General features: G+C 37.4%; 1 protein-coding gene across 1 annotated transcript in view; it reads left to right on the top strand.

The window, feature by feature from the left end:
* Positions 1-8,523: 8,523 nt before the first annotated feature.
* Positions 8,524-19,059, top strand: part of LOC134528293 (organic solute transporter alpha-like protein) — an 80,884-nt gene continuing 70,348 nt past the window's right edge. Inside the window, exon 1 of the mRNA XM_063361788.1 lies at positions 8,524-9,450. Within this exon, the coding sequence (XP_063217858.1) occupies positions 9,300-9,450 (151 nt within the window). The 5' untranslated portion in view covers positions 8,524-9,299. The remainder of the gene's footprint in view (positions 9,451-19,059) is intronic.

Raw genomic sequence — 19,059 nt, 5'->3', positions numbered from 1 at the left:
AGCGCTACACGCAACAAGTTAATTAACACAGCATTTCAGAAATCTCGTTTATAAATTACGCAAAAAAAGAAAAAGATGAAAGCAATTAAGGAATTGTTCAACTCTAAACTTCTTGTGTTTCAGGTTGCGTTTCCGCTTTCTATATTAGACGGGAAGTGTTCTGAAAACTTTGATAGAGAAGTTATGTGTGAATAAGTCGACCATTTTTTTCATTAAATATATCGCGTTTTCACTTATTAAACTTTTGCACAGTTAAAGCAGTAACACATTTGAATAACATTTTGAGAATGTCATTAATTTATTTTTATGATGAACTTGCTTTCTGGAGTTTTACAATTTCGTTGGCGATGTCTTGCGATTTTCGTGCTCTATGTATGACCACCGTGGTTTTCCCGTGTGGGTTTGGAGTTGCGTGCTTGCTTTGTGCGGCTCTTGCGAAGGTTTTTATAAACATGGCCTAACTCCGATCACTGAGTTCGGGCGCTGTGTGACAAAAAAAAAAAGAGCAAGTGGTGGGGGGAAAACCGCCTTCCCATTGGCTGTCGACTCCTACACCTTTGGTCACAGAAAATAAAATATAAAAAAAATGAAAAGCTTCTGTAACCGCAACGGTTCCGGGATTTTAGCTAATTTTTTTTTCTCGGGCAAAAAACCGCTTCGGTTTTCGTTGCTAGCACGCCGCTGCGGAGATTTCCAGGTTTTGCACGAAGCAATTGCGGGGAATTCTGTTTAAAGAGAAACCTTCGTTGGTAGATAGATTCTGTTGCCAACTTGACAGGCATTATCTGCACCTCGACACTGTTACTGTGACATTTTCCAAACTTGTGGGACGATTAAAAAAAAAAAGTTTATCATTTCAACTTAAAAAAAAAAGCCACTGCAATGAGTCTTATATACCTAGTCAAAATTAGATGCTTGTTCCAGAATTTTAATTTGTCAAAACCTACATAATATCGTATTCCTAATTCTCGCAAAATAATTAAGTTGGTAGTTGTGTCTTGTAATACATTTTCTGCATTCGCAAATATTTTGATCAATTTTTATTGGTTCCTGCAATTTATGTGGCATGATTAATAATTTAAAATGTTTATTTTATTTCACTTAAACATTCAGGTTAAAACTGTTATGAGAGTTTATGATAAGAACAATACATAGGTACGTTGAAGAGGAGGAAATAAAATCAAAGCGTGTGCAACAAACTTTTTCGGAAATTTGGTTGCATCACTTCGTAAAGTGTTTTTAAATGCAAAATTTCTTAACAAAGTATTGAGTTGTACTTAAAAACATGGATATAGCCAGGGTTTGTGGGAGAGCGGGTTAAATGAAGCTATAACAAGAATAGATTTTTGATAGGGATGTTTTCGGTGGTCTGGGGGGATTGGTATGGAATGGAACCCCCCCTTTTTTTTTTTGGGGTACAGAAGAGCGGCTGGCCCGCTGTTCCTTCCCCGGAAAATTTTTTAAAAAATGATGCTTTAATTCCCTTTTTTTTTGGTTATCTGATGATGTTCAGGAGAAATTTTGAAATACAAGGTTACACTTAATACTGCTTATGATTTTTTTCAAAGAGGACTACTACTCAAAGCTACTTTCTCTATAATGCTTCATAGTCAGTGGCCATAAATAAAGCCATACATTCGTTATTTCAAGCTAAATAACGAGTTTCTTTTAAAAGGGGAAGGGTGACCTATGTTGCCAAATGTATTGTAAACTTTTTTTTTCATTAAGTTTTTTTACTCATCACCTTCAATAATCAGGATTACAGTATTAGAAAACTAAAACGATTGAATGTGTCACGTAATCTGTAAAATGTTTTATTTTAAAATATGTACGTGTTATTGAAGAATATTTGCGTTTTATTTCCAGCCTAATAGCATAGTCTACATGAATGGTATGAGGTACATAGAAATAAAATATATGTGAAACAAGGAGTGTGAAACCCGCAATAATATGTGTATATATATATATATTACAGAACATATTTAATAGTTCAATGTTATGTTAAGTATTTTATTATATACATAAATTATCTTCGCGTATTAATGAAAAGGTAAACAGTCATAGACTGGTATTAATTCAAATTGTTCAATGAAGTAAATAACGTAGGTATACAAATAAAGATTGAATAAAAGCAGTAAACAACTGTGAGGTAATGCAAACCAAATGACTTGCAAGCAACGCAGACATATTCTTAATCAACCGACACTTGAATGCATCTGTATCACATCTGTCACGGTAAACTGCTCTCAAAATATCTGTTTCGGACACGTTTTACGTTTCCACCACTTCTTTGAAAGATAAGTAGGTACATCATACATTTTCCAGTTTGTTGGAAAATCCTCCTGGGCTGTTAACGAGGCTACAAAACGAGAATAATCCAATATAAAAGAGTACGTCTGCTAACGCTAAGGCCAGGTTTATGAACTTCGCAAGAACGCAATACGCAACTAACGCAAGAAAAAGAAAATCGTTTATAAAGCACAAAAGGCACAAGACTTCAACTCTACGACTATAGATAATTTAAAACCACTATAAAACTTAATTCTCTTGTAGGATTATTGTGATAAATGTGAATTATCTTGAAAACACGTGAAATTGAAAATAATTTGAGTTTAAAGCGTTGATTGCCTTCACTGCGCTAAAGTTCAATAAGTGAAAACGTGATACGTATGATAAAGATAGTTTCGTAGCCTTCTTTATATAAATATTACGTCTGCGAATTCATACGTTTTCTGAACACTTCATTTAAAACATGGTAAGTGGAAACGCAAGAATTTGAAAGTTGGCCGATGCTTCCACTGCGTTCTTGCGTCTTGCGTAGTTTATGAACCTGGCCTAAGGACTAGTGTATAAAGTACCCAAGAACGCATGACGCAAAATGTTCAGCAAACACATCTTAGAGTAGTTTATAAACTACGCAAGGTGACACAATAACGCAACGCAAGTATTATTCAAATTCAAACTTTCTTGCTTTTTGATGGCCATATTTGAAAAGGTGTGTTCCGAATATTTTTTAAAGACGCAAAAGTTATGCTGATGTAAACCCACAATGTTCTTTTTATTATGCACATCATGTGCACACTTGTTAAACTTTCAAACAGTCAAAGAAATTAACACTTTAAAAACAAATTAATGACGATATCTTTTGTTTTTGAGATAAATATGAATTATGAAAAGAAGCCCAGGTAGAAATTTTAAGGTATATATTACTCTTGCAACTTGCATGCTTTTTATATATACCCTCGGAGGACAGAGCTATATTTCTGTGTGCACGATAAGACATGGCCAATCCCTTATTGTGAGGGAACGAATTTTGGTGTCCTATCTCTTGGCCAAATTCCGCGCATGCGCAGAGCTCACTTTTTTCGTTGATTTCGTCCAGATGGAGAACCCGCTTTGGCGCCATTAACTCGTATGTAGTCATTTTTGTGATAATCGGGAGACGTACCAAGCGTGTTGGTGTGCCAAATGAAACTTTATGATAGCTAACTTTCCTGGAATACATTCTGTGCACTTCAATGGTCATAACAAGAAATAATCGCAACTCGAAACGTAAATTAAAAATTATAAAGGTCATTCTATTTTTGTGCGATGGTGCTGCTATCTCTAGTATTTTTGCCGTAACAATTGAATCGATGGTTGCGAAACGTCCGCTAGAATGCGTTGAAACCAGTTTCCAGCCTCGCGCAGGGCGCCGTTTGTTAAAAACGTTTGCCCATGTGTTTCCTTGCTGGGGTTCGGTTTGGACACGTTCTGGAATACGGCCAGCGAGTTAGGTTACGGTTGTATTCTAGCAAGGCAGTGCTTATATGCTACCTTACCCGAACGTTTTGGGAATACGCTCTTGCGCCCCTGGTCACAAATCCAGCACTGGATAAAATACAAAGCGGACTACAAGTCCAAGTGCAGAACCGCCACATGGTAGACTCTTTTTTTTCTACTCTGTCCAACTCTTCATCCAGACCATCCTCTTGTCTCCTGTATTTTCCTACATCTAGTGCATGCAAACTTGCACCCTGCATGTCTGTGTCCAGGGTTTTCCCTTTGTCTATGTAGGTTTTTACCTGGACCCATCCTATCTCTAGTTATAGTCTAGAATTAACAGTGAGGGAAATTAGTCATGGCATCAATCACCGCCATGGCTGGCCAATCCCCTCCTAGCACATGATGCATGCGACCCTCTCCCTGCGTGGCTAATCCCAGGCATGACCAGGCGTATAGGCGCACCTAGGTCCCTCCCTATCCCGAACCCCTCCCAAATACACTTTGTTTAAGTTAGGTTAGGGGGAAAAAACAGGAAAACTGCCATTCCGTTCAGGCAACGTCTCTGTACTTCCTGCCAATCCGACGACATCGACTGCGCGTGCTCTAGAGCAAGACGTGATGATGTCATAAGGCATCAACTGTTACCGGGATATTTTTGATGTCCAAACTAGCACGTCCTTAGATTTGGGTCGTTACCACAACGCTGAAATACCACAACGCCGAACGTACAATAACACCGAATGCCAAATTGACCGCAACGCCGACAGCTAGAAAACTGCGGTGTACCACAACGCCGAAATACAGTAACGCCGAAAAATGTTGCTGCGGGGAGAGGGGGCCACAGGAGCAAAATGAAAAACAACTGAATGAATTTGTGTGCTAGCCTTACCTAACCTAACCTTTGTGGCAGTCCTGCGATGACATTTTTCGGGGTTAATGTATTTCGGCGTTGTGGTAATTCGGCGTTGTGGTACACAGCAGTTTTCTAGCTGTCGGCGTTGTGGTCAATTTGGCATTCGGCGTTATGGTTTTCGGCGCTATTGTACGTTCGGCGTTGTGGTGCGTCCCCCTTAGAGATTTCCTTGCGTGGGTTGCGGGTTTCTGCGTTGCGCTCCTTGCGCTGTTGACAAACCCGGCCTAAGAATTGCGTCCCGTGCCTTGGAGTTGGATAAGTTTGCTTCCACGCCAACCGAATGTCGAACTGGACGTTTCACCGCCGAGCAGACGTGGTCTCGCCAGACAGTCTGATCACGCCCCGACTGTCTTGGGGGAGGCACCGCGCCAGGACCGGAAGAGCGTGTAGGCATGGGCTCTGGCAATCTGCGCGCGCATGAAGCTGTTTCCTGCCCGCATTGCCAGCCAGCACGGGCGGAAGAAAACAACGAAGTGAGCCTACATGTCATAATACGTCCCGTTCGCTCCGTAGAAACCCGTGGATGGAGACATGGCATGGCTACTTGCCTTCAATATTCACTAAGTGAAAAAAAATATTATATATATTGTTAAATCTGATAAACAATTTATACAACTCTTACCTATATAATTTTACCAATGTATTCACTAAAAACTCCTTGAGTATAAATTTTTTTAAGTATAAACAATGATTTATATATTTTTTAAATTTTATTGTTTTATATTTTAATACTGGAACGTGTTACCTTGACGTGTTAAAAAATTTTCATTCTCTGCCTTATGGGTGGCGTTTATAACCAATACATTATAATGTGCATTTGGGGGGAGGGGGAGACAAAATTTGTCTGTAATGTCGAGGACTAGGTATAATAATTGTACCTAAAATTCAACGACATAGCTAATTTTAATCTTCAGCTTAAAGTCTAAACTAATATAATGAGACGGCTAACTTATTTATTTAGATCATCCAGGGGGGGGGGAGATTACGTATCTTGAGTTAAAGACGACTTAACTTTTGCAAATTAATTATAGGTATGTGTTTATGAACTGTGATTCTTAATCTGGTTGATGTAGAAAAAAAGTCTCTTATCTTTGGCTTTTTTCCGTTCGGTTAGTTATAGTTTTAGTTATGTAAAATGTATAAGCAACTTTTCGTTAAAAAAATGAGACAGAAATGAAAAAATTCGGTTGAGTCCTCCAGAGCACTTTTATACGAAATATATATATATATATCGAAACTACAAACTATCAGAAGCTGTTATAAGGGCTAACATCTCAATAAAAATCACTTAAAAATAATGGCACATAGAATGAAAGGTCGGCTTGTCAGTTGAATGAAAATTGTGTTGTGTTGCGTAGCAGTTACGCGTCCTATTTTTAAATATGGACTTAAACTTAAACTGCAATCTCTTACATGGCTACACAGCTTGGTCAATACAAATTCCCTGCGTTCTGATAACGCCACTTAACATTGCCAGAAATTTATCGGATTTTTTTTTTTTTTTTCGTGTACGGTGGGAGTATTATCAGATAAGGTGTCTGAATGTCATTGACAAAATAAGAAACGTGTTACGTAGACGATCCATGCGGTGTTTTTCAAAGTATTTTTCGCTTATATTGGAGCCTTTTCATTATATAGTTTAACCTTTCGCTCTGCAATTCGAATGATTCGATAGTCGACGTAGCTGCTCCGGCAGCGAATTCTAGCGGAGGGTGCGGAACTACGTGTGATTCGCGTCCAGAAATGTAGTTGAAAACACATTTTGCTTTCTTGTATTTATCACTCTCGGAATCATTTTAAACATTTCGTGTAATAGTTTCTCATAAGTTTATTTACAACATGAAAACACAATTTGCTCGTTACCTAGGTTAAATATTACACATCACTGGCGAGTACTGAATTGTGGGGTCTGAAAAATTTTACATTAAATAATGAGAATGACCAAATTATTTGCTCCTGGGCCCTCAGTTTTTCTCGATGGCCACCGCCATTATAACGATTTCTTAGTGAACTTTTAAATCCAACTTTAACTCTGTAAGGAATTTGTCTTCGTACGTACGGTTCATGGAATCCTGATCTGGAAACTACAGTTAGCATGATAGGATTGCGGAGCGTGCTATTAAAAAATAATAGAAGATTTTTTTTATTAAGTTGCGAAATTAAGTTTCCAGATTAGCACTGGCGCTGTCATTCCCTGCATTATTTTTTTGTATTTTTACGAGAATAGTCCTTGGAAACCCAGTTGCCAACGATATCACTTGTAAAATTTCAAGGCAGAGCTTTGTAAAATTACAAATTGAGCAAAACTCTGCCTGGTAGTTTCACAAGTATTATCGTTGGCAACTGAGTTTCCAAGGATTTTCTTTGTAAAAATTACGCAATTTCTTTACAGGTTGAAACCCGTTGCCAGTGTACGGTTCAACATTCATAGCTCTAGATTATTTAGTAACAACAATTTCAATTTATATGTTATTTGAATTATTCTTGCAATGAAGGAAGATTGTTTTACTGTAATGTATGTCAAAGATTTGACATCGGGATTTTAGTTTGTTTTCTGTGTGTTTGTGTATTCGTCTTTTTAGTCAGTTTTTTTTCTATGACGTATAGTGCAAAATAGCGATGGAAAATATACGAAATTTTGATTTAAATTTGATTTTCTCCTCAAAAGAAAGTGTTCTTGTGATGATTATCGCACAGTAAACAAATTATGTTTATATTTTTAACGTATTTGGGCCTAATGGTTTGAGCTCTGCAGTAAGTAGAAATTAATGCAGCATTCAAAACAGCTGACACGTTGGGCGTGAATCACTCATTCCTCCCGATAACAACTTATCCGATCTGCAAACATCGAGATAAAGTTCGCCCGATAAAGACCTGCGTGAACATGAAACTTGTGGACCTTAACAGCCGTAAAAACACGAAGTGTAACTCGTGGTTGACGGACTATTGGACTACACTGAAATTCCTCTCCCAAAATACTTGAATTTTTTTTAGCCAGAAGTATTTAAAAAAATGGTACTATAGAAGATAAATTTTATGCAGTACCCATTTATGGCAACACAGAAAATAAAGGCTCATATTAATGCACTACATTTTATGGTTTCGTATAATTCCTAGAAAGTTTCTGAAAGTTAATGTTGTTACAATATAGTATTGATATTATTGAATGCAGTTACGTCAAACTATTGAAAAATTCAGTTTTAATCATTCCCAATGGTGACAAAAGAAAAACTATATTATTCGGACCGAAATAAAAATCGTAAAACCAACCGCGGAAAATATATATTGGGAAGCTATGTCGTTCCAAGTCATAAAACGCCATAGGCGTAAAAAAATCTTCATCGTCTCTGAGAGTCACGGTGGTATTCCATTATTAATAACGATTCCACGAAAATCTCTATGCGTATTCTAATATATATATATATATATATATATATATATATATATATATATATATGAAGTGTTGAAGTCCATCCGAGCGCCAAGTAGGTACTCCCGAGTTTTCGCGCGAAACAAAAAATTCCCCCCTTTTTTTTTTGTCCCACGAAGCTGTCGGAGCGTCTCGGATCGCCCGCAAGCGACCGTGAACTGACAACTACGGGGCGAAAAGATACGGAGTTTTTTTTTTTTTTTTTTGTCTTTCAAACCATTCGCTGCTCGCCGATCCGTCGAGAGGTGTTCGGGCAAGAAACGCCTGTGAGGTTTCCCCCCCTGAAGAAGCAGGTCGTGCCCGGGGAGACGCCCTGGCGGAGCGAGAGGGGGGCTGTTAGATAACGTCGTCGGCTACGGGGGAAGTTCACCCCCCTCCCGGCAGGTCGCGCCGCTATCTCCCGGCTCGCGGCGGCAGTGCAGGCCGGCCCGCCGGACCGACGCGAGCCGAGTGAAATCGGGTTCCTCCGTCGTGCGACCTCTCTCACCACGGCGAGGCGGCGGAAGGCGACGACCATGTGGCGGCGGGTTTTGGGTTCGATCATCCTCGGCTGAGAGGCCTTCGCTACTCCGGGAGGACTGTCCGGGACACCCTCGCGACGTCGACGACGACCCCGTCACGTCTCTTCATCGACGTCGACTCCGCTAGGACTCTAGAAGACCTCTTCCTCAGCATCGCCGTCGACTCCGGTAGGACTCTAGAAAACCTCTTCTTCAACATCGACGTCGACTCTGGTAGGTCTCTAGAAAACCTCTTCTTCAGCATCGACGTCGACTCTGGTTGGACTCTAGAAGACCCCTTCTTTAACATCGACGTCGACTCTGGTAGGACTCTAGAAGACCCCTTCTTCAACATCGACGTCGACTCTGGTAGGACTCTAGACGACCTCTTCCTCTACACCGACGAAGATCTATTCAGGACAACCACCTTAACCGACGTCGACTCTGGTAGGACTCTAGAAGACCTCTTCCTCAGCATCGACGACGACCCCGTCACGTCTTTTCAGGACAACCACCTTCATCGACGTCGACTCCGCTAGGACTCTAGAAGACTTCTTCCTCAACATCGACGTCGACTCCGGTAGGACTCCAGAAGACCTCTTCCTCAGCATCGACGACGACTCCGCTAGGACTCTCCAGAAGCAGGGGCTTCCCTCCAGCGCCGGCGGCGACTCCGAGGAGGCCGGCGACGATGGACCAGCACGTGGTGGTGGTGGCCCAGCACCTCGCGCCCCGGGACCACTCCCCGCTGTCGGCGCGCAACTCGTCGGCGCCGGAGGTGCTGAACGCGTCGGCGCACTGCCTCGCCGAGGCCGTGCCCTCCATACACGAGTACTACACAGGTGGGTCCAGCTCTCAGCTCGAGGCTCCGTCTCGTTTCATCCCCGTTGCTATTGTTACACCTATCCCTTACTACATCTCTGATTTAACTTTCTTTACCAAATATAATCTAGTAGATGTAAACAAGGGCGAATACAGAATGACGGTCAGGGAAGGACAAACACAATTGTAGTACATTTTATTTGTCGTTCAAAAATAACCTATAACCTATTATACTGTACTAAAATAACAATTGAGTAAGTTTGGTAAACTGTGATAAGGAATTAGGAGAAAATATGAAAATTATTCAGGTTCTTGGGAGGAGGGGTCATTCCACTATGGACCCCCCCCCCCTTTTTTTTTTGATCCGCCAGTGGATGTATGCTTGCGTGAACTGTACTTAAAATTCGGAAATAACGGTTTGTAAAAATCTGGTGAGAAATTATTTGACCGAACAACGAATGAAAAAAACTGCTATAGTAATAAATAAACAGAAAAATTCATTACATAATATAATTAATTTACAAGTAAATGAAATAACCTAAGGGTCTTGTGAGGCGTAGCCTTAAAGGGGATTAGGCCCAGCCATCTCGAATTCCTCCGTCTTTTTTCTATAATTCTAATTTTGAAAATTTTATCCCAATTTTTGACACGTCAAGGCATGTATCATAACTCTCAGACCTTCTATACCGTGTTGCAACCACAAATTTACTAACATGCTTTAGTCTGTAAGCGCCGCGATAACAACCATCATGATAACCACACCAGTTCATAATTGTTGACTTCAACAAGTAGCCAAATTTGGCAACGACGCTTTATTGTAAGCGGTATCAAAATATTGGAAACTGAAAGGTTGCGAGGGCTGACCCCTCTTAAGGCCGTGTCCGATTCGTCTGACTCACATGTTCTTTCCTGAAAGTGATAACATGAAGGGCCATCCAGTCTATAAGTGGAGTTTGCAGTCATGAAAGAAAACCAATTTGGTGTACTTCTCGCATACTTAAAAGTACTTAAACGTTGCCATTTTGAAAGTGTTTCGTGTGTATGTACACGAAAGAACATTCTGGGGATTAAAGGACTCATAAATTTCAATTTAATATTTACCTTGATTAATATTTTTATTGATGAAGGTTCAATAAATAACTTAACTAGACGATAGAAATTTACGAAAAAAAAATTAGCAACTTAAATAATTTGCTAAATTTGCTAAATTTGTAATTGAGTGAAAAATTTTTAATTTTCAGCTTGACAGTTTCAGCTGGCATTAAAATAACTTATCGAGAAAAAAGTCCTTTACCTGTTTGGCTGATACTGCGATACACATGATAAAATTATATATACGTCCAGATTTCCCTAGTAGACACACCACAAGAACAAGTCAAGGACATATACCTTGTGGTTTTTCTTTGATGGCAGATCTTTACGAAGAAACATTTTAAATCTATAACTATTTTAAAATATAACTGCAGAAGTAAATTTCTGTAATTCTCCCAGCCGTAAATAAAATTATGAAAAAGTGTACCCTTGGAGTTCACGCGCGACAGAAGTGAAACTTCTTACTTATTATAGATATAAATAAATTATTAGTATTTTTAATCGAACAATTATTAAGAATAATAAGGATGCGGGTATGATCACAAATGGAAAAAAAAACTTTTTAATCGAACATAAATTACACTCATAAAGTCTATCTCACAAAGTCCCTTTGATATTTCAAATCATAGTGTTCACATACCAAAAATAAATTACGCTTTTACAGCTGAAGTCTTAAAACAAAACTATTCACCCTTTTAAAATTTTCTTTCACATTATTCACATAAAAATGAATGATACTTATAATAAATGTATTTGCACGAATCAATTTTCTACACGAATAAATAAACTGTAGATACTTTAAATAAGATAAAAGAAATATGGTAGCGTCAATCGTAAAACCTTTACGAAAACTGATAAGTAGACAAACACAAGCATCGTTACGAGAATTCCATAGCATCACTGCTGCGTCATTTCTACCTCTCCTCTGCCATCAGAGTAACAGTCAGTTAAGATACTAATCCCGATTATGGCAACTGCATTGTCGACCGAAACGTTGGTTAAATCTTCAGTATTGGCGCGGTTAATACCACGCCGCCTTGAAACCTCTTATTATTATTATTATTATTATTATTATTATTATTTTAAGTGTAAAATTTTATCTCTCGGTATGCGGCATTCGGCAGAAGTAATTTCGTGAATTGAACGTATGTAAGTCGCTTGGAACGGAAATGTGTAACCTCTGTGCTGCCATCTGTGGCGAATGGCGCGTACTAAAGTTCACAAAGTCAAAGGTAAAACTTAAAGTATTAACAGGTCATTGAATTTTAACAAGATGGTCAATATTTTAATAAAATTCATCGTAGAAAATTCTGTACAAAGCTAGGGTTTAGTTTTTTCAAGTTTTTTTTAAAAGTTTTTTTTAATGGAGCTGTTTCATTATATAGTTTAAAATTTCGGTCTGTTAATCAAACGTGTCAATAGCCGATGTAGCTGCTTTGAATTATAGTGACAGGTGCGAAAACAACGTGTGATTCACGTCAAGGAATGTAGTATAAAACACTATTTGCGTGTACTTAACACACTCAGCATTATTTTAAAGAAATTAAAGAAAGTCGTTTAATCAGAGGTAATTCCTTGTCGTAAATCAGTTCCAAAGCCGGGGTTTCGAATTTTTTTCAAGTTTGTTTTTCAACGGGAACCGTTTCTAATAGTTTAAAATTTCCCGTTGTTTTGCGCTGCTCTCGGGCAGCTAATTGTAGAGGCGGGTGCAGAAACGACGTGTGAGATCCGCGTCCATGAAATGTTGGTACTTGATAAGCGAATATCTTATTTAACAGTACATTTGTGACGCTCGGCATTATTTTTAAAGAATTGTGCGTTAAATTTCGTGTCCGAGTTTCGTTATTATAAGTTTATTTGCAACATGAACAACATAAATAACACATGAATTTGTTCTTTACCCAATGTTGTTTACACATCACTGGCAAGAACTGAAAGACTCGCTCATATATATATATATATATATATATATATATAGGTATATATAGGTATATATATGTGTAGGTATATATATATATAGGTATATATATGTGTTCAAAATTTCTTACGATCATCTGAATGCCTTCTTAAGTAATGAAACATTTTTGAACAGATATATGTTCTTCTCAGTTCTATATATATATATATATATATATATATATATATATATATATATATATAGACTCAGTATTTGTATATGTATGTGTATATATGTATATATATACACACAGGGTACACATCGTTTGCCCTACAGGCGTTTGCCCTAAATGTAGGGCAAATGCCTGTAGGGCAAACGTTTTTAGGGCAAATGCCGTTTAGTGCAAACGACTGTAGGGCAAACGCCGGCAAGCACTTATGTTTTGGATCAACGAAACCACGCCAACTTTTAGGGCAGACGCGTGTAGGGCAAATGCCTGTAGGGCAAACGACTGTCGAAAAACTTATTTTAGGGCAAATGCCTTTAGGGCAAATGCCGGAGCTTGGTCCGAATGGGATTATCAAACATTTTGTGCAAACGCCTTTAGGGCAAATGCCTGTAGGGCAAACGCCTGTAGGGCAAATGCCTTTAGGGCAAACGCCTGTAGGGCAAATGACTTTAGGGTAAACGAAGTTTAGGTTATTTTGGGAAATGTAGGTTTTTTCAATTATGTATCGATTCAAACAGTGTTCTTGTAGTTTATATTTCATCCGCAGGGAGCAGTACCTAAATAAATGTTTTCCCTCTGAATGCAAAGTTTACAAAACCGTCGCTAGATGGCACTTATGTAAGCCTATATCGAGGTTTGGTGGGAATTCATGTAGTATGAACTTCCTAGATTTACCAACAGATGGTTCCATGTGCTAAGTTCAATGTTATCGAATATTTTTTCTGTAAAATATTTCGGAACATTAGGTGATGTAAGGTCTTCGACCAAAAAAAAATCGTATAATAAAAAAACAGTATTGGAGATTTAACAAAAATATCGCTGGGAAAAGGTTCAACTTTTTTTCCGGGGCTTTTCTTATTTCAATTTCAGCTGTCAGACGCGCATTACGCTATGATTACTTAAAATATTACGAGCATATAGGTAAATAATGCGAATGCTAGCTGTTCATTAGCATAATAGTACTAATGCGGTTAAACTCCTACATATTGTTCATACTATTTTATTCTGGAATGTATACACAACATACAGCTGAAGTACACAATGAAGAAGTACCTATTCCAGTTCGTTTTGTTCTGGGTTTTCCATAATTTGCTTTAGTTTGTAATGTTTGTGTTAGATCATTTTGACGTTCAGTTATAAGAGTTGGCCGATAATAGTCATTGGTTGGCATGATTCTTAAAATAAGCTATATCCGTAATATAATATATATTTAAATATATCCATAATATTTCCCATATTTCCATAGTGAATTCCACTTATATTCCCAAAATAAAATATTGAAGATACGTAATGGTATTTCTCAATAATAATAATAATAATGTTACTTTAGCCCACCGCACACAGAACGACTTTCCTTGCGGAATTGTATCCGTATTTGTTTGTTCCACAATATTCCTTCCTTCTTCCAAAGTGACTTGCAGTGACGCGATGTAATGTTCACACTTACTTAATAGTTCATTTTCAGGAAGATCACACCCTTGTACATCAGTAACTTGCCCTGATGAGGATCCATAGTCAACATTTGGTTTAGTCGATTGGAGTTCACGCCGTTTTAGTTTCAACTGACTATCTTCTTGGTAAGCCAGTTTACACCGAGTTGTGCCGTGTCGAATCTTTTTACGAATTACTTTCTTGTTTATTGAACCAGGGCTTATACCTGACATTTTTTTGAAAGGACTCTTCTCACAAGCTAAACCTTTTTTGAATCGTGTCCTGCCATTTAACATTTACGCTGAAAATAGCCTCGCTGTGTCTGTGTGTAGGTAATTTATTATTTTGCGTCCATTAAATTTGGCAACGAGGCTCGTATAGAATTCTGCCGGATTACTGTTTTTGTTTTCTTTGAGATATCTGTCACAAAAAAATGTCTTATTAAAAAAATTAAAAACCTTTTGTTTGAACATTATTGTTTTAGATATGAAGCGTCTGTGTGCATAATAGTGTGAAATCATATATCCAATAATTATAAATGAAAAATCCCCGATGGCAGCCAGTCGGAAAGGTAGATTTCGCCGTGCGGCCTACCAATATAAAAATAAACTTTCTGAAAAATTCCATAAGTTTCAATAACTATGTAAAATCTTATGAATATTTCTAGAATATCCAATGTAACAATAAATTGCAAATTAATTGTTGGCTCAACAATATGTATGGGATATAAATCCAATCCAACAATACATAGACATTCATATTTACCTCAATTAGAAATTCTGAAATTCATAGGACCTAGATCGGAGAAAATATCGTGAAATTTTCTGTAAGTCACTCTGCAAAATCTACCTAAAAACGATCTGAGGAGAAAAAAAAATTATAGTCGCGTACAAACTTAATTTATGGAGATGAACTGCGCGTGCACAACCAATACTATTGTTGATACATGATTGTTATGCTAACAGTTTTTGTTATGGTTTGCTGTCCTGTAAGCCCGCCCCACACGACGCCCAATTTCTGCTTTATATTCTATTATACCCATGGGTATAAAAGTGGGTATTAAAATTTCATTAGCAGAAGTGAAGAAAGAATTCATTACTCCATACACAAGATACCCAGAGTTCTAACAGAGAAAACAGCCAACATATTTGCCGACCAAGGCTAGCAAGTCGGGTTGGATAAACCTATTGCGTACATTTAACCAAATACTGAATATATATATATCTTTATATATATATTTCTTGTGTGCGTGTGTATGTCACTGAACTCCTCCTAGACGGCTGGACCGATTTTGATGAAATTTTTTGTGTGAGTTCACGGGGATTCGAGGATGGTTTAGATTCACAATTGGATATTTTATCTTGATTCTGAGTTAAGAAAAAAACTAAAAAAACACGCTTTAAAAGCAAAAAAACTAAGCATTGTTGATAATTAGCCTCCATAGCAACGGGCTTTTGCATTGTTGTTGCCTTCTGCGTAAACATGGGAAAGGTTTTTGGTAACGGCAGTGGCGCGCCCAAGAGGAGGGGTATGTATAATGAGAAGATACAAAATGTCCAGCGTAGAAATACTTACCGCCATATCCATATCCCACAAAAAGTACATTTGGGCAGGACAATGTCTGTCGGGTCCGCTAGAAAGATATATAGATATATATATATGTAGAAAGATATATAGAGAGATTGAGATATAAATAGAAAGATAGAGAGAGTTATAGAGATATACATAGAGAGATAGAGAATTAGAGAGATAAAGAGAGATTCTTAGTATACGTTTAAAAAATTAAAAAATTGATTGAGGCATTGCAACGTATGCCGGGGATTATCTATATATATATATATTCTTACCTACTTCTATTAAATTTCAGGTGGATGTTAACATTGTCATTCCAGTTGAATAAATTTTTTTGACAAATTAGTTGTTATTTATACTTTTTGTGTCATTTTGGACTATGTTTTTTGACGTGACAACGTCTAATAAATCGATGAACGCCGGCTGCACGCACGAAAAAGTGTCCCACTACGGATGTCCCACTACGGATGTTCCTGTTTGCTCATTGTACGCATGCGTGGCATCTCTCTTCATGCTCATTGTACGTATGCGTGGCATCTCTCTTCCACTCTATTGGAATGACCATCGATTTGACTTTTCAATCATATTTTCATCGTTTGAATTATTAATATTATGTAATTTAACGATCGTCCACCGATTTTCAGCACAATCGGTACGGTTATTTAAAAGTAATGTTGAATATTCAAATACGTTTTGAACCAACAATGGTGCTTTACAGTTACACATAATAATTCAAATTACAACCGGAATCTTTTGCACAATTTTTTAAAAAAATATTGTAACACCTTATAAATAAGTTTGGTGTATTTGGGATGCGTATTTGTTATAAAATCGAGGTTTTAAAACGAAATAATATTATTCCCCTACCATGAACAAAATATTTATAAAGGTATATATAACATCTGAAACTATCAATTACTAAATACGGCTTCGTGGATGAGCGGTCAGCGGCGCTATTTTCTAATTTTAAGGTTGTTGGTTCGAATTCCGGCAGGTGTTAAAAATTTTTTTTTTTTGAACTTGAAAAATAAATACGGTGCACGTAACATTTCAAAAGTAATAAATATATTTGAATAATGATTGCAAATAAAAGTAAATTTATTAATTAAATTGATAGAAAAATTAAAAAAAAAAATTATTCCTCAAAGAATATAACATTTTTAATGCCTAAATGGTTTGGTTGCAAAAACCTATTACGGCTCAGTCTCAGGCCGAATATGATATTTCCTTTTCTTCTGGATCAATTATTTCATCAATGTTTTGTTATGACGTTGTCACGTTAAACTATCGTCCGTAAACCGACTTTATAGACAATCATTTTTTACTTAATTCAAAGATTTGTGGTGTGTACATGGAGTGATATCTCTATTAATTTCTATACTCCTTTGGATAAGCGGAATATGGCCATCACAGTTTTACATATAAACAAATCCTACAAATGTTTTAAACATTATGACAAATAAAAAATAGTTTCACAAACATCCTTAGTTTTGTTTGGTGTGTATATTTTGAAGTTTAATATTATGTATGTACGTAAATTCTTAAACATAGAGTTATTTATTAATTTATTTAGAAAATTATTCATAGGTAGGTAATAAGTTTTCCTTTATATCTCTTTCGATTTGAAGTGTTTCCGAGCCATTCGGGGTCCTCAAAATCACCACCTCTCTCCCCCCCCCCCCCCAGGTGGTTAAAGCCCCAAAATTTCGAAAGTTTAAAATTTTTTAAAAATCTTTCTCTTTCGATTTTAAGCGTTTTCGAGCCATTCAGGGTCCTCAAACCCCCCGATCCCTCTGGGAAAAAGCCCCAAAATTTCGATAATTTTAGGGAATTTCAAATATCTATTCTTTCGAGATGGAGTGTTCCGAAACATTCGAGGTCCTAAACCTCCACCCCCCCCCCCCCCCTTTTCCACAAAAGTGAAAGCCTTAAAATTTCGAAAAATTGGAGGAAATTGTATTACAATTAATTCATTACGAACTAAAGTGTCCGGGGCATGGTGGAACTTTTACCCAAAGTCGACTTCGCACCCAATTTTGTGGGAGGGGGGTGGGGGGGGGGGGGGGAAAGTGCAAAACCCCAAAATTACGAAAAATTTCAAAAATTTCTTAAATTTAAGTAGCCTATACTTTTTTACTATTTGGAGTGTTTCCGAGCCATTCGGGGTCCTCAAACTACCCTCCCCCCACAAGGAGTCAAATACCCAATAATAAAAAAATTTCCCAAACTTTCGAAAACCTATTATCTTTCGGTTTGGAGTGTTTACGAGCCATTCGGGGTCCTCAACATCACACCTCCCCCTCCCCCCCCCCCACACAGGGGTCAAAACCCCAAAATTTAAAAAATTTCAAATATCATTATTTCGATTTTTATTGTTTCCCAGCCATTCAGGGTCCTCAAATCACCCCTCCCCCTCTGGGGACAAAGCCCCAAAATTTCGATAATTTCAGGAATTTCAAATATTTCTTTCGAGATGGAGTGTTCCAAACCATTCGAGGTCCTGAACATCCACTTTCTGCAAAAGTGAAAGCCCCAAAATTTCGAAATATAAGAATATATATAATTGGATTTTGGTATGTATGACGTCCATAAACTCTTACACCGTTTGACCGATCGTCATGAAAGTTGGCACATCGAAGTGTTTTTATCATGAAGAAGGTTTTTATGCTATCCATTTTTTTTGTAACTCGCCGCTAGATGGCGCTGTAGCGCATTAACTTCTAAACCTTTCAACCGATCGCCATGGGTAAAAAGAAAATCATAGGTCACAGATACACAAACAGTAATTATGTGTCATTTCTTAATGTCCAACACACTAGACATATCGCTATCCATTTTGCTGTAACTCGCGGACAATATATCACCCGGTGTTCAGCCCGGGCAAAGCCGGGTACTGCAGCTAGTATATATATATATCGTGCCCACTGTTAAAGTCGTAAGACTGTGGGCATGTAACAAATATGTAATTAACTAAAATTGCAACGGTTTATATTGAAAATTATGTAATTCGGTGAATTATTTTTTTAAATATTTATTTTGCTTCACTTAAAAAAAATATAGAGAAGTTGATTCAGTGTTTTAAAAACAAGATCATAGCAATTTTGAAACTAATTTTTTTTAAAAAATATATTAACTAAAATTGCACTTTTTTTTTTTGCTGATTCATTAGCATCTGAAACAGAGTTATATTTAATGATATTTCTTTGTGTATTATACTTTTACGTAATTCATTATTGTACATTCCACGACATATCAAAATCGTTCCTAGTTTACACTCATACCTATGACATTCATTCAAATATTGTGGCAATATGGATGATATGATTAAATGCATTTTGAAAAGTTGTAAATTTCATTGGCTGTCTCACATAAAATCAGTCTTTTATTATAGTTCACTTGTTCCCATAA

This window comes from Bacillus rossius, chromosome 1 (assembly GCF_032445375.1).
Source record: "Bacillus rossius redtenbacheri isolate Brsri chromosome 1, Brsri_v3, whole genome shotgun sequence".
Lineage (NCBI taxonomy): Eukaryota > Metazoa > Arthropoda > Insecta > Phasmatodea > Bacillidae > Bacillus > Bacillus rossius.
Note: the sequence above shows the minus strand (reverse complement) of the source record. Positions and strands in the feature narration are given on the sequence as shown.